Raw genomic sequence first — 15,998 nt, 5'->3', positions numbered from 1 at the left:
GCCCCCAGGTCGCACAGCTTGGGTCTGAGCTGAGCAGGCCCCAGGCTTCCTGTGGGGGGGTGACGGCCACGACCTGACCTGAGACTGCCCCTCCCTGCACCCCACAGGCTGAACGAGAACATGTCGGTGTGCGTGGCGGACTTTGGGCTCTCCAAGAAGATCTACAACGGGGACTACTACCGCCAGGGACGCATCGCCAAGATGCCAGTCAAGTGGATCGCCATCGAGAGCCTGGCCGACCGCGTCTACACGAGCAAGAGCGACGTGGTGCGTGGTGCCCCCTGGCGGCAGCGCGGAGCCCTGCGCGCGGGGACGGGGCCCGTGCGCCCCGCCCACCGCGCTGCGCCTGCGCAGCCCGGCCCGCAGCCCGCGGGCACGCCGGGGCTCCCGTGTTCACATTGGCTAGCGTGCGTGCCTGGGGGTGTGGTCAGCGTGAATGGTGCCGCCTACACGCTGGGGATGGGATCTTGGAGGCAGGTTCGTTCTGGGCGGTGGGTATACAAGGGCAGGCAGAGTTGGAAATAGCGGCGGAAGCGAGCTGGCTTTGTCGGTTCCCGGCATCAGAGCGCGTGTGGAGGGCCCTGGGTGAGGACACACCTGGGTGTGGACACACCTAAGCCTGCACCGAAGTTCCATTTGTGCTCCATGAATAACAGTTATACCTGAGTGCACAGGGGCACCCAAAGCGAGGGTTCACCTATGAGCCTGTGACTGCAGGGGTGGGTCTTTGTGCAGGAAAGGCCGTCTAACCCCATCTGTTCTTCCCCCCCTACAGTGGTCTTTTGGGGTGACAATGTGGGAGATTGCCACGCGGGGCCAAACGCCATACCCAGGTGTGGAGAACAGCGAGATTTATGACTACCTGCGCCAGGGAAACCGCCTGAAACAGCCTGTGGACTGTCTCGATGGACTGTGAGGATTTTTGCGCTCCCCACCCCCACTTTGGCCAAATCCCAGAATTCAATCTTAACCACCACCACCATCACCCATGATCACCCTATTGGCCCTGACTTTATCAAGCCTTGACAAATTCCCCTGTCCCCTCCCCAACACTTTGAGTAAGACCTCTGCTAACCAGTGGGGGGCAGGTTAACAAAAGATGCCCTCTCCTCCTTGGCCAGCTGGTGTAGACTGCAGGCCAGACTGGCTGTCAACACCAGGCAACATTGTGCCCAATTTCCCAATGTTACCTGGAGACCCTGCCTCTCAGACTCCCAGTTCCGGAGACTTCTAATTCATCCCAGACTCCAGAGCTCCTCTTGCCTCCCTCATTGCCATTTAAACACCCGGGGAACCTCAGGCCACCCTTCAGGTCACTCTGCTGACCTTCTCTAGTCCCTCACACCCCCTGTGATATTCTCAGGACCCCTTAAGGCAGGGGTCTTCAAACTTTTAAAACAGGGGGCCAGTTCACTGTCCCTCAGACCTGTTGGAGGGCCAGAATATAGTTTTAAAAAAAAACAAAACTATGAACAAATTCCTATGCACACTGCACATAACTTATTTTGAAGTAAAAAAACAAAAGGGGGAAAAACAACCGGCGGGCCGGATTAATGTCCTCAGCGGGCCACATGTGGCCCGTGGACTGTAGTTTAAGGATACCTGCCTTAGGGCAATGCCAGATCTCTGCATGCAGATAGGGGGTTCATGGATCCAGCACTTTATGCACGGTTGCTGGTTCAAGCCCATCAGCCACTGTGTGAGAGAAAAATGAGGCTGGCTGCTCCTGCAAAGACTGACTGCCTCAAGAAACCCGAGGGAGCAGTTCTAATCTGTGCTATAGAGATGCTAGGAGTCAGAGTCAATGGCAGAGAGTTGGGTGTGGTGGGGAAAAAGAGGCCATTGCTGGGGTGAAAGGATCATGGGTATTTGAGCCACTTAAATCTGAAGAGTGAGAATCATCACTAACATTCCATAGCATGTTACCAGAAGGCACTGTTTTGTCTATTAATTCACGTGGTCCAAACCACAGCTATGTAACGTAGTAGGTAAAACCCAGCAACCAGCGGATGTTGAATCAATCCCAAGTCATGGTGTTGGGTCTCAGGGAAGAATTCTACTCTAGTGGGTTTTCACCGGCTGGTACTTCAGAAGCGGGTCACCAAGCCTTTCTTCTGAGGCCCTTCTGGGTGCACTTGAACCACCCCCCTGCCAGTCAGCAGGCAGTTGGGCACCACCCAGGTTGGTTAGGTACCATATTTTCTCACTTTGCACACCATGAGACTGACGCCCACGTTTTGGGCAAGAGAGCCACTCCTAAACTGACCAAGTTAGCCAGACCTCAAAAGTTAGCAACTTCCAACAAGTCTTTAGGAACTCATCGTTTTTGAAGGTCAAGAGTCTAGAAATCGCTAGAAGGGTCCCTAATGGGGTTTTGGCCAAGCTGGCTGCTGGGGTGGCGGTCTATCCGAAGCTGGGCCTGGAAGCCGTTTGCAGGATGGCTCACGCGTGTGGCTGAGGCGGGCGGCCATGCGGTTCTTTTCCGTGTTGCTGCTTGAGCTTCCTCACAGCATGGCAGCTGGCTACAGCCCAAGAGGAAGCCCAGTGCTCTGTGTGGCCTAGCCTCAGGAGTCATCCCCACCGCCACGTCTGCCTCCTTCTCTTTGTTCGTAGGGAGTCATCAGACCTGCCCACAGTTGAAGGCAAACAGGAATGACGCTCCATGTTTTAAATTGAGAGGTGTCAAAGAATTTGCAGACACATTTTATTGTATCATGATGAGTTTGTCAATCATTTTAGTGGGAGGCCTTAACAGAGAGCGTCACCCTCCATCGTTCAATTGCATCAGGTGGTCTTGTTGCAGACTCATTGTCAACCAGCATGGCTTGCAAGGCACAGGGCCAGGCTCCCATGCCACAGCCTCTTCTGGAGATCTCCCCCAGGCTGCTGTCCTATAACCACCACCGTGAAATTGCCACCCACACCCTGAGAACTTCCCCAAGATCAGCTCCAACTCCTCAGGCTCCCAGGATCTCCCCTTAGAAACTCAGGAGAGTTCTCAAATGCCCAGAAGGACCCACTGTTCTTGAACGGATCCTGACACCCATTAACCCTCTAAGATTAAGTCGACCTGCGCCACAGGGTAGCCGAGGCTCTAACTCTTGACAGAGGCAGACTGCGTCATTCTCCCAAAGAGCACCTCGTGGGTTTGAACCACCAACATTGAGGTTAGCAGCCCAATGCTTTATGCACTGTACTCTCAGGGCCCCGTAGGCCCATTCTCCTGAGTGCCCGAAGATGCTCCCAGCTCCCAGAATCCTCCCCTTCCGAGCTCCTGATCGACCTCCCACCCTTCATTTGCTTGCCCTAGGTATGCCCTGATGTCCCGTTGCTGGGAGCTCAACCCACGAGACCGGCCGAGCTTTTCAGAACTGCGGGAAGACCTGGAGGATACACTGAAGGCCTTGCCCCCTGGCCAGGAGCCCGACGAAATCCTCTACGTCAACATGGATGAGGGTGGGGGTTGGGCTGAACCCCTTGGAGCTGCTGGAGGAGCTGACCCCCCCACCCAGCCTGACCCCAAGGATTCCTGCAGCTGTCTCACCTCAGCCGAGGTCCATCCTGCCGGACGCTATGTCCTCTGCCCATCCACAGCCCCTGGCCCCACTCTGCCTGCCGACAGGGGCTCCCCAGCATTCCCAGGGCAGGAGGATGGAGCCTGAGACAACCTTCCACCTGGGACTCCTCTCAGGACCCAAGCTAGGCACTGCCACTGGGGGGCCCTGTCCCCCTACCATTCCCTACTTGCCCACTCCCAGGCCTGTCCTCCACCTGCACCCCTCTTTTCCTATCCATTTCACCTCCATCCCAGACATCTCCTTCTCTGGGTCTTGGTGTCCAACTCTGCAAAAGGCGGTTGTTGGACTGCAGGCCTCATGAGACCTCCCAGGCCTAACATTCCAAGATTCTAGATTCTGAGGTCCAGAGAATCTAGACTCAAAGGTCCTCGATTTCAAAGAGTTTTTGGTTCCAAGGACCGGTCATTCTAGTCTCCAAGGCAAACATTCTAGACTTGGAGTTCCGATGGCCTAACATTCTAAACTCTGAGATTGTATGGTTCTAACAGTTCTTGTTTTAAGATTCTTGATAAGGGCTACCACGGTGTTAGGTCCTAAAGCACTGTGACTCTAGTTCTAAAATCTAAGACTTCGGGTTAGATTTTATCTTCCTAGGATTCTGGGTTCTTACAGTATAAGATTCCAGATTCTATCCTAGAGAGTCTACAATTCTAGACCTAGAGAGTCTAGGGCCTAATCTTCCAAAACTTGATGTTCTAAGGCTGTTAGAGTCTGGAGCCTCCCGCTGTAAGACTCTGACTCTAGACCCGATGACTTCAAGATCTACTCTCCATTTCTAATATTCTAATAGTGGTCAGTCCTAAGGCTTTATGATCTTGAGTTCTCAGATGAGATTCTAGAATCAAGTTTCCAGACTCGAATCACGGCGATTCAAAAATCTAATAGTCTTAAGATGTGCTGGTCTAAGAAGATAGATTCAGTGTCTAGATCATGTTTCACAATTCTAGATTATTCAACCCTGAGATCCTAATGTTGGTCTGTTCTACGCCAAGGTACCCTAGAGTCCACTGTTCTAAAACTCTGGGTTCTATGCATCTAAATTTCTAAGACACTCACAGTTGTACATTTCTAAAATTCTAGAAGCCAAAGGTCTAGTCATTTCTAATGTCGCACACCTCTCGGTTCTAAGTTACATTCTTTCTCTCTAGGATTTCTGTTCTGCAGAGTCCAAGAAGCCACACTTCTACCATTTTAAGATTTGAGGCACGGTAGTTCTAAGACACAAATGTTCAAAGTTTCTAAGACCCTACAGGCCCACAGACCTATGATAGTGGTACGGTTTCAAGGTTCTAGGTCCTTAGTATTCTGGGTGCTCTCCCCTTCACCACCTCTGCTTCCTCCCCCCCTTCTGTGGGGTATGCCACCCTCAAGCCTGTGCAATGCATTAAGGATGCCTCTTTGCTCCCAGGGGGATGATCTTCCCTTTGGGGGTCATGCTGCCCCCCCTGAGCCAGTCCCTGTGTGTGGACTCTGGTGCCTCTAGGGTTAAGGTCACATAAAACGGTATAACCACACGTCCGTCTCTTCTTGTCTCCAGCAGTGATGTGGACCCTCTCCCTGCCAACCCAAGTTTCCCCGTCAATAAAAAGTCTGGTCTGGGAGGGTCTCAGAGTGCTCCCCTCACTAAAGAGCTGCACAAGAGGATGGATGTTAGGTACCGTCATATTGATGCTAGCTCAGCAACCCTGGGTACAAGCACTGCCGGGTCCTGCTCCCTCCCCACAATTATTCCCATTGTAGCCACTGGGTCAATCCATCATGTCCAAGGTCTTCCTCTTTTCTGATGGCCTCTTATTTTCACCAAGCATGCGGTCCTTTTCCAGAGACTGGTCTCTCCTGATAGCATGTCCAAAGACCATAAGCTGAAGTCTCACCACCCTCCAGTCTGCACGTCTTCCAAGACAGAGGTGTTGGGTCTTCTAACAGTGTATGACACTTTCCATAGTCTTGCCAGCACCATAATTCAAAGGAATGAATTCTTCATTCCTCCTTAGCCAGTGTTAACTTTCAGATGCTTATGAAGTAATTGAAAGATACCATGGCTCGCGTCAGGCGCACCTTAGTCCTCAAAGTTAGCCATCCTTGCTCTTCCAACACTTTAAAAGAGGTCTTGTGGCAGATTTCACCAATGCAATATGTCACGTGGTTTCCTGACAGCTGTTTCTATGAGCCTTGATTGTGGTTCCAACTAAGATGGATACGAACCTGCCTACAGAGACACAGACTCTCAAACCCACAAGGAGGTGTGTTTGGGACACAGATCCAAGGGCACACAGAAACAGGCACATGAATCAATGGGCACCTTCAGGCCCACATACAAGATTCTGAAAGAGACACACAAAACTCACACAGCATACACCTATTGACAAACATGGGGTGGGGCGAGGGGGACCTCAAGAGGAGCACAGATACACATAACCAATCCCCAGTAAATAGCACAAATACTCGCAAGGCTCCGAGTCTAAGGCATGCACAGATTGACAGAAACGCGGGCACACAAAGGGACTCCCGCCAAGACAAGCCTCCTGTGTCTAGCAACTCTGCGTGAGCACTTGTTCTGAGCTAGCGCAAACCGTGGCTGTGGGGCCTGTTGGCAGCACCCGGACGCCCTCAAGCGGCGCCTCCCGGAACCGGGGACAGTTCAATCCGGGCCACAAACTTTGGGAACAAACCGTCGTGCGGAGCGGGGAGGAGAGAGGAAGCCGTGCGTAGGCGAGGGGTGGGGTGTCTGGACTGGAAGCTCCGAGCCCACGTGAGTGTCTGCCGCGTTCCTGAGTGGGTGGCGCGTGTCTGGGTTGCTGGAAGGTTGCATTGTGACCGTCGTGTGTGTGTTTTTATCGTTGGAGCCGCCTACCTGTGCTGACGTTAGGGCGCGCGTTGGCTCTGCACTTTGATGTATTGTGCCCTGAATTGATGCATGCGCCGTAACCGATTACCCTTCGAGGTCGTTGTCAAAGTTGAGGCTCTGAGCACGGGGCGGTCGCTTCGGGTATCTCGATTGCGTGTCTCGTGGACGTTGTGTGACACTGTCGAGTAGAGGCGACAGGTGGTGGGAGCGCAGATACAAACCGTGGCGTTTGCTCACGAAGGTGCGGCTTCATTACACAGCGGCGCGTTTGAGGTTGTCTGTGTGGTCGTTACCCAGATGAACCCAACAAGATTTGCTTTAGACGCTAACGTTTGGAGGGTGTGGGATGAACGGAACCCAGGACTTCTGGAGGACTTGCTGCAACAGGGCTCTATGGTCGCGTGCAGAGCGCCCCTTCCACGTAAAGCACCGACCATAGAGACGAGGGCCACACAGCCCGGGAAGAAAGGCACTCGGTGAGGTGTAGGGTCCGGGGTTGGGGGGGGGGCGACTTCCTGTACGACTTTTACCCCGTTACTCTAGCTTCTTTTTTCAAGCCTTCAGGACGCTGAAGTCTACACTTGAGAAGCAGTTGAGTTTACCACACATTAAACATGGCTTATTGGCTTGAATGTCTCTTTGCGGGTTACATCCCTCCACAGCGGGGCTCTCGAAGCGCCCCTCGGCTGACCCGCCAATCTGGTTAGCTGGCCTAAGGCGGTCCGCTTTATACACGCACTGGCTTCGGCGAGATAAGACGGCGACTGGGATTGGTGCGCAGATTGTTTTGAAACCGCCCTAACGGCAATGGGCGGGGCCTCCGTGACTTCCCTCTCGTTCCGCTTTCTTAAAGGCAACAGAGGGAGGCGGGGCATATGACGGTCGTGCGTTTGATTGGTTGGAGTGGCAGCCTCGCCTGGGTTTCTCAAGGGGCGGGAGATCTAGGCCAATCAGAATGTGTGTTACGGAGACGCTACTCTGATGAAAGGACGGCACCGGAAAGACTGTGGGGCGCTCATTCTGAAATCTCCTTGCTGATTGGTCCAAGTCTTTACTCCCTTTCCTTTATCTGACTTCACGGGAGCTGGCGCGCGCACGCTGCCCAATCCGTGTGCGCTCCGCCTCCGGACTTTTCCCGCCCTCCCCTTCAGTCGCGGTACCGACGTAGACCAACGCTTCCTCCCCGGCAGCTCCCGGGACCTTTCATTGCCGGGCTTTTGAAAGCCGCGTTCTGATTGGCTGGCTCCCCGGACCCGCGCCCGTTGCCCCCGGCGCAGTGGCCAATCGGCACTCGCGTTGCATCGCACAGACCCGCGGGTGAGGAGGAGGCGGCAGCCATTTTGAGCCGCTGCCGCCATTGGAGTGGGGCCCCCCCTCTCCCCCTTTGCCTCCTGACAGGAAAGGTTTAAGGGGGACAGAGCCCTGGGAGGCCGGGCCGGGCTCGGGGGCCGCCCCGGGGGCCCGGGCCATGGATGTGCGCCGTCTGAAGGTAAACGAACTTCGCGAGGAGCTGCAGCGCCGCGGCTTGGACACTCGCGGCCTGAAGGCCGACCTCGCTGAGCGGCTGCAGGCGGCGCTGGAGGCCGAGGAGCCCGACGACGAGCGGGAGCTCGAGGCCGACGTCGACCCGGGGCGACCCGGGCACCACAACGAGGAGGTCGAGACCGAGGAGGGCTCCGAGCTGGAGGGGACCGCGCAGCCACCGCCGCCCGGGCTGCAGCCGCACCCGACGCCCGGCGGCTACGGGCCAGACGGACATTGTGAGAATGCGCGGGGCGGGGGCCGGGGAGGCCGGCCAAGGATGGGGCGGGGGCGGGGGCATCCCGCGGGCCGGCCCTGGGAAGGATCGAGGGGCCGGGGTCTCAGGATGACCGGATCTTGGCATCCGGCGCCGGGGCGATCCTGGAAGTAGGGGACCCTCGGTTGCGGAGATTAGAGAGGGGTGTCGTGGATTCCGGAGCGCCGGTCCTGTGGACCGGAAACCGCGGTCTCCGGCCTCGGAAGAATAAGGGTCTTCTCGGGCTGGGGAGGATCGTGGACAGGGTCGGCCGCTGCACGGACGGCTGGGGGTCGGGGACCAAGCGTGCAGGCGGCGGGCAGCATGAGCAGGCAGTTAGGGGGCCGGGAAGAGTTTCGAGGACGGGGAGCCCCCGGAGTTTCCGGCGGGCTGGGAGCCCGCGATCGGCCTCCCTTGCCGTTGCTGTCGGAATGGGGCGGAGGGTTTGGAGAGCTGGAGCTCTTGGGGTCTGCGCTCGGGGCGGGTCTGATGGACCCGAGACTCTGGGATTTGGCCGGAGGACATTTAGAGACTGCCCGAGACGCGAGTGTGATGGGAGTTTGGGGACCCACATTGCTCTGAAGATGGGCGTGGGAACTTTTCGAATCCAGAGTTTAGGACCAACCTGAGCAGGATATTGGAGCGGGGCGGGGCGGAGAGGGGCATCATCTGGTTACCTGCTGGAGGAGGCAGAGGGAACCTGGGTTGCCTGCCAGAGAGGGGGACCAGGGGTCCAAAAGCTGAGCTGGCTCCGAGAGCCAGTGCATTCAGTGGCCACAGCTGAAGAGCCCGGGGTGACCAGGCTGGAGTGTTGGGGAGCAGGGGCAAACTGCCTGTTGGGTGGGGTTCGAAAGCTGTGAAGTCTCTGGAGGATAGGCTTCTTGCCCAGCGTGCGATGGGGGAGGAGGAAAAGTCTGACGACTGAGCGTGGGGGTGCTTCTGGACTAGAACCCGGGCCTCCCAGGCACTTAGTTAGGTAGGTAGTTCGTTCGTTACTGGTAGGCCTGGGGCATGCCTCAGCCAGGAGGGGTGGTGCTGGGGAGGAGGGGCAAAAAGGACCGGAGGGTGGAGTTTGCAGAGTTTAGGAGTTAAGTGGGAAGGACACTGGAAGGGTGGGGGGGCTGCATTCCTTTGAAAAGAGGGAGTCCTGGGGCTTGGAGCGAAGGGACCCAGAAGGAAAAACCGATCGTGGAAGAGTTGAGATTTGAGCTTGGCACCAGCACTTGCTTTTGAGAGATGGGCCTTCATGGAGTGAGGACCAGAGGGCAGATGTGGGGCTGGGAAGGCTGAGGATTGCCCAGGACCCAGGGGCTGGGAAGAGGAGTGGCCTAGTGGGCATGTAGAGAAGTGGGGTGGTTGGGGACTGCGGGGGATGCAGACACAACACCAAGGGGTCCTGACTGGGCACCTGAGGCAAGGGAGGCGAGGGCAGCAGAGCCCTCTTGACTCATAGGGACTAAGCTCTGTGATATGAGCAGACCTCCTCCTGGCCGGGAGACCTGGGGACAATGGCATACCCTCCCAGGACCGTTCTGAGTGAGATCCCCAGAAAGGGGGGGGGGGGCTTAGCACTGGTTTGCCTACTGTTAGAAGACTCCGAAGAGTCCCTGCGTTCCATTTAATGGGGTTCTATCCCTGCCCCCCCCCAAAAAAAAAGCAGAAGCTTCGGAGAACCCTCAAGCCCCCTCTCCCCAACCCTTTCTTCAGCCTTGGTAAGCAGACTGGCATGGTAGCCAGCCAAGTGACTTAGGACTTGCCTCCCGTTGGGCCCAGATGTATTTGTCCTCTGAGGAAGGATCCAATCAGCAGGTGGCAGAGCAGCCCCCCCCTTCCCTGTGGCTTTGCCTCACTGTTCCGGGCAGGGCCCTGGAGGCACTGAGCAGAGACCTGCCTCTGGGAGGCAGAGCCAGAGAGGCATCCTTACCTTCTCACCCATCTCTCTGGGAAGTCCTCCCGGAGGAACTCCTGGGTCATTGCTGTGGACTTAGTCTCGCCCTGCCTTTCACCTCTGCGATCCCAGCCCTCAGAACGGTCACCATCCTCATCACCGAGCTACTGCCTAAGCTGCCTTTAAGTCACTGCTATCTACCACTGTCTTGGTTATTACTATGGTATACCACCCATGTTCTCCTTGGTAGACCGTAACACATCCATAACTAGTGTTTTTTAGTAGAGTTAATTGTTTAACATGTGATGCGCTTGTCTTATTAAACTGAAGGTTTCTCTGGAGCAGCTTAGCCTCCACTGTATCCCAGGGTCTGGAGTACAGTTAATGCGCTCAAAGAATAGTTAATATTGTTGCTCTTACCACCCTAACCTTTCAAATCTTGCCCAGATCCTTGCAGTCTAACTCATTATCATTTGGGGCTTATCCTGAATGGGTGTGAAGGCATCTTATCACGATCCTTGTTTTCATAACAGCTCTTCTCCTTCCTCCCCCAGTTACCCTTCATCTGCTCAGTATGGTGACCCTTCATCTCTGACAGCTAGTACAGGGTGGAAAGGACTCAGAGAGGTGGGCTGTGCAGGAGGAATGGTGAATGGAGCTGCACAGAGGGCTAGTTAAAGCTCCAGTTTATAAGGTGTGTCCTGGAGGTAACTCCCTAGGCATTTGCCATCGTATTGGCAAGAAAACAGCTAGGCTGACGGTGCCTACGCTGTGCTTCCTGGAGTCCCAGGTTATGTAGAGGGACCTCCACCCCAGAGGAGGGCTTGGTGCGGATGTTAAGCAGAAGCCCTCTTTAGACACTCCCATCTCCTTCCTTCGGCCAGAGTAGTCTGTTTCTGTCAGTTCTGCGTGTCAGGGTTCTCTAAATCCTCCCCCTCAGGTAGCATCTCAGGTAACCTTTTGAGGGGCAAGAGAATATGCTTAATCCGCTCACTGCCCAGATAGTTGGCTCAGTGTTGAAGTTGTCCAGATGGGAATGGCGTCATGTGCCATGGAAGGAGCCATCTCTGGTCCAGGGCCCTCTTCTAACTGGTCATGTTTCGTTTGTTTTCTTTTAAGATGTCATGGACAGTATTACCAGGCAGAACCAATATTATGAGAGCCAGGTCATCAAGCAAGAGAACGAGTCAGGCTACGAGAGAAGACCGCTGGAAATGGAGCCTCAGCAGCAGACCTATCGCCCAGGTGGGAAAGCCCAGGTCTTTGTGTGTGTGAGGGGGTGGGGTGGGGGGAACGACACCAGAGTCTACATATGGACCATTTTCCTCTCTCTCCCCAGCCCAGTCTTCCCAGAGAGATGGTGCATTGTCCTCTAGGCTAAGTTTTCAGGCTTTGTTAAACTGGGGAGTTGTTTTTCAAAGGAATGAGCTCAGTTCGACTCCTGAGTGTTGAGGAAAGGGCGGCTTCATGATATCAGCTTTCAGATGGTGGGACCAACAACCTTGAGAGGTTTGGGCCTGGAGAACAATGTCTGCGTCTTACTTAGAATCTTGGAATGTGGAAGCCAGAAAGGACCTTCTAAATCAAGTCTAACGTTTCCCGCACTGTTCTGAAGAATATTGTTCTGAGACGTGTTATCAGGATCCCCACAGAGAAGGTCAGTTGGCCAAAACTGTGTTGTAGCGTAGGGCATCACCTAGATTCCTGAGGGGTAAACATCAGGATCAGCACAGGACTAGTTCCTGTGAGGTGGTGGTCGAACACCTCTCTGCTCCCCCAGCTTCTCCACCGTTTCGGAGACTGCGCCTCTGCTGGCTTCAGTAGCAGTGGCCACCCAGAGTTCACAGAACGTTCTCACAGTTAAGTGGTGCGTTAAGGAAGTAACAAGCTACAACATAGGATCAGGATCCACTTGGAAGTAACGGGAATAACTCAGGATCAGAAAGCCCAGTGAGAGGTCTGAAGGAGGCACCCTCCCGTGTGGAAAGAGTACATGCCCCTCTCCTCCAAGCAAGGCCACCTCTCCTGGCTCCTTTTCTCACCCTCTTGGCACACCTTTTCCTCTCTTGTCTCTGAAACCTTTCTGTAACTGACAGCTTTTATGAGCCTCCTAGCAGGACCAAGCATTCACCAATCCCTGAAAAGTGTATTGAACAGATCAGTCACAGGGAACATACTGCAGCTTAGGGTCAGGCTTGTTCAACCACCAGGAAACGTCAAACAACCCAGACAAAAGTAACAGATTCTTTGGGGTAGAAACCACCTTAGGAGTCCTCCCCATGACAAGTTGCTTCTTCAAAGAACTAGGGCAAAATTAGCACCTTGGGGCTTAAGAAGGTAGTCTCCAGGGGTTTTCCCAAAGAACTAAGGGAAAAGGCCACTTAGAGAGACTTATTTTCCCAGCACAAGTGAATTCGGAAGGTGCTGTAGATGCTGTACCGCCTCTTACAAAGTCATGGGCTCTTTCATGCCTCTCCATCATGCAACAGAAAAATCCTGTCTTAACCCTTCGTTCTGTAAGCATTTAAATAAATAATACCGTTGCACAATAATGGTCCCCATAAATGCCAGATTGGCAAATAAAGTTGCACGTCCCACGCCACCGCCACCCCCCCACCCCCAAAAAAAGACAAGACAAAGGACAACTCATTGCCACAGTGTAGGAGCTGGCTCGGCCGCCCTGTAGGACAGAGGAGAGCTGCCCCTGTGGGTTTCTGAGGCTGGAGCTCTGTATGGGAGCAAGAACCTCTTTCCTTGGAGTGGCAGGTGTTTTAGAACAGCTGACCTGCAATGAGCAGCCCCATAGGTGACCCATTACAGCACCAGGGCTACTCATTGTCCTCCGGCTCTCCTGTTTTACCACTGGGGAAAGGTGGACTAAGGTAACGGCCAGGGAGGGCAAGAATCGGGAACACCAGCCCCGGGCCGGCGCTCTGTTAATAGGCTGCATCCTGGGTCCTTAACGCCTTATTGTCTGGGAAATAGGGCCCAGTGTTGGGCCCCAGTGCGCTTTTAGCACACAGAGGTGTGGGTAGCGCAGGGCTTTAATGGCTGTGGAGTAAGCTGCAGCTCTGGGTCAGTCTGTGGGACATGGGATCATTTGGCCCAATGAGGTTCTATTTGTGTGTGTGTAATCAGGGCCTTCTCGTGACCATTGAGGCCACCAGAGCCCCTCCTTACCCTGGAGACCCGAAACCTGGTCTGAGGCCATTGCTTTTGTCAACTAGTCAAAACCAGTGAGCGAGCTCCGCGGTGGAGGGCAGAGCTGTAGTGGGTAGGCACGGGAAGGCGCCAGCCGAAGTGCACAGTTTGTGCTCGGCGAGGTGCTCGGCTTGGTTTTGACTTGAGACCGAGATGATGTTCCCAGGGGTCCGCAGCGCACCATCCACTCCAGCTCCCTGCCTGTGGCGTGACTGGATGAGGTTCCCACACTTGGGGAGAGGCTCGGCCTCAGATGCTCCCTCCAGGGCGACTGGCCTCTGCTAGGACAAGCCCACAAGTTGACTGCAGTATCCCACCCTTGCCCTGTCCTAGCTGCACTGAAGCAGCTTTGCAAGAACTGAGATGGGGCTTTGTGGGGGGTGAGAAATTGGAGAACATAGAATGTGGCCTGCCAGTTTAATGGGCTCTTAGGGGCCTTCTCGGGCCCCTTCCCACTAGGGCTTGTGTGCAAGGGAGCCAAAGGCAGTTGCCCCGCCTCTGCTGGGTCTTCAGAAAGCGTCCTTGAATGCTGAAAGCCCCTTCACCTGACTGACGCCTGTCAGCCCACCAAGCACCTACTATCCGGCTGGCCATCCCCAGCCTGCTCTTCATCCTGGGCCTTGTCTTCAGTGGGGCTCTCTCTCGCCTCACAGCAAGCTTACACTGAGCTCGAATTGTGCCCAGCCCTTCACTGATCTAGGCAGGCCCCTGTCAGCATCTCCTGAGGGAAAGGAGACCGGAGAGGTGGTGGCTGAGGAGTTTGTGCCGTGACCTTCTCTCCTTGTCCTGACCGTAGAAGTGAAGACAGAGATGAAGCAAGAAGCACCCGGCAGCTTCCTCCCCCCTGAAGCATCTCAACCCAAGCCAGACAGGCAGCAGCAATTCCAGAGTCGCAAGAGGCCTTATGAAGACAACCGGGGACGGGGGTACTTCGAGCACCGAGAGGACAGGAGGTGCGTGTGGGAGGCCTCTGGGGCCCTTGTTTTGGGGGTGTCTTTTGGGGTCTAACAACAGCGTGGGGGCGGTCTCCCTGTACTCACTACCAGACACCCCACCCACCCCCTTTCCCAAACTTGGAGCCCTCACGAGCGTAAGGAAGAGCCTCCCTGTGAACTGGGGCTGGCAAGGGAGGACTCCCCGGGGCAAGTTTATTATGGAGGGGACTCCTTGCTACCACGCTCTAAGTGAGCCATGGATAGGTGGGCCGGGACAGCCACACAGCCCCCCTTACAGGTGTTTGGTAGGAACGTGAATCTCAAGTCATAATTTAGAACACTTTGGAAAGAGAGACTGAAAATATGGGTCATTTTGAAGCCTGGCTGATATGGAACCTTATCACGTATTGTGGACAGACTGAGGTGTATCTCAGAAGTGTGTGCACATTCCCTTCCCTGGCCCAGCATCCTGCATGCTCCCACAGCTGCCCACCCATCAGGTCTGCACGGAGGCTAGTCCAGGACACAGCGGGTATGGCCCGGGCCTGTGCGGTCCCAGGGTGACTAATGTCCCCTCTGCACCAGAGTAGAGTGTACCTTCTTGTCCCTGGCCTCACGCCCCAGGAATTTAACCACGGTTGCTCTCTTGAAGAAACAAGGGTTCTGGAGTTCTTTGGCTAACCTCGAAGGGAAGAGACAGAAGTCCAGGAAGTTCCCCCTTCCTTTTCCTGCTCCTGTGCTTGTCCAGCCGGCCACCCTGTGACCCGACCCCTCTTTCTGACACAGGGGCCGCTCTCCCCAGCCTCCAGCCGAAGAAGATGAAGATTACTTTGACGACACCCTTGTCGCGATTGATACCTGTGAGTCCTAGGTGCCCTTCTGTTGGTATTTGGGGAGTGCCTGGCACGCCCAGTGAGAGCGGCACAGTGGTTCTGGGCCAGAGGCCCTGGTTTTGGAGGCAAAAGACCAGCTGCCAGCTCTAGCTGTGGGGCCTTGGGCATGCCCTTCTCCTCTGAGCCTTTCTTGAGGGAGGGGACCAACCCTGCCCCAGTGCCTCAGAGAATTTACAGCAGGACGCAGAGTGGCTCAGAAAGCAGTTTGGGGAACTCTGAGCCACCGTGTGCGTGCACCCAGGGATTGTCATCTAATCAGGAGGGGAGTCTGAGTGCCTCTGCGGGAAACCTAGCTCTTTGACCACCACCTCCCTGGTTTCCGTCTGCTGCTCATGCCTGCTGAAACCAGCGACCCCCTGAGCTCCGCCTCCCTGTCCTCCTGTCCCCTTTCACGGTTTCTCCCTGCAGACCACCCTCTCCCCCGTCCCCAGAGGCCACGTATAATTGGGGAACCTGGTGTTTCCCCTGCACCCAGCAGCACAGCCAGGCCTGAGGGTTGGGGGTACCGGGAAGTTAGCGCGGTCTGAGGTCTGATGGAGCACGTCCCTCCTCTCTCGAGGTCTCAAAGACATGCTCCACCAGCTTGAGACTGAACATTCACAAAGGGATGTGTGGCTGGGGCCCGGGAAGCCGGACAGGTGCGGCCCATGGGCCCACTTATCCTTGCGGGACAAGTCGCTGGGGGCTAGCAGAGAGGGTGGGGACTGCTGGTGTGGGGCAGGGGTAGGTATTCAGGTCAGGTCCTCTGGCAACAGCGGCTGGGATGTAGGGCAGGGGTACTAGCCGCTTATATCTTGAAATGCCTTGCAGCTGGTGGCGATGTGGACTCTCACAAGTATACATGCTCATCAAAGGCCTTTGTGTATAATTTCTGGGGG

The 15,998-nt window shown here is 55.3% G+C and overlaps 2 protein-coding genes across 4 annotated transcripts in view; both read left to right on the top strand.

The window, feature by feature from the left end:
• AXL (AXL receptor tyrosine kinase) overlaps positions 1-5,177 on the top strand; it is a 51,610-nt gene extending 46,433 nt beyond the window's left edge. Inside the window, exons 18-20 of the mRNA XM_013006585.2 lie at positions 108-267; positions 776-912; positions 3,311-5,177. Of these exons, the coding sequence (XP_012862039.1) occupies positions 108-267; positions 776-912; positions 3,311-3,662 (649 nt within the window). The 3' untranslated portion in view covers positions 3,663-5,177. The remainder of the gene's footprint in view (positions 1-107; positions 268-775; positions 913-3,310) is intronic.
• Positions 5,178-6,313: 1,136 nt separating this feature from the next.
• Positions 6,314-15,998, top strand: part of HNRNPUL1 (heterogeneous nuclear ribonucleoprotein U like 1) — a 26,910-nt gene continuing 17,225 nt past the window's right edge. The window contains exons 1-4 of one of the 3 annotated variants that reach the window (XM_045292983.1): positions 6,314-6,330; positions 11,211-11,336; positions 14,089-14,245; positions 15,014-15,087. In XM_045292983.1, coding sequence (XP_045148918.1) covers positions 11,216-11,336; positions 14,089-14,245; positions 15,014-15,087 — 352 coding nt within the window. In that variant the 5' untranslated portion in view covers positions 6,314-6,330; positions 11,211-11,215. Of the gene's footprint in view, positions 6,331-7,785; positions 8,187-8,311; positions 8,335-11,210; positions 11,337-14,088; positions 14,246-15,013; positions 15,088-15,998 lie in introns of those variants that run through there. The other 2 variants (XM_004710345.2, XM_045292984.1) reach the window with 2 other exon arrangements.

Source organism: Echinops telfairi, unplaced genomic scaffold (assembly GCF_000313985.2).
Source record: "Echinops telfairi isolate 266 unplaced genomic scaffold, ASM31398v2 ScPeMD7_655;HRSCAF=1070, whole genome shotgun sequence".
Taxonomy (NCBI): domain Eukaryota; kingdom Metazoa; phylum Chordata; class Mammalia; order Afrosoricida; family Tenrecidae; genus Echinops; species Echinops telfairi.
Note: the sequence above shows the minus strand (reverse complement) of the source record. Positions and strands in the feature narration are given on the sequence as shown.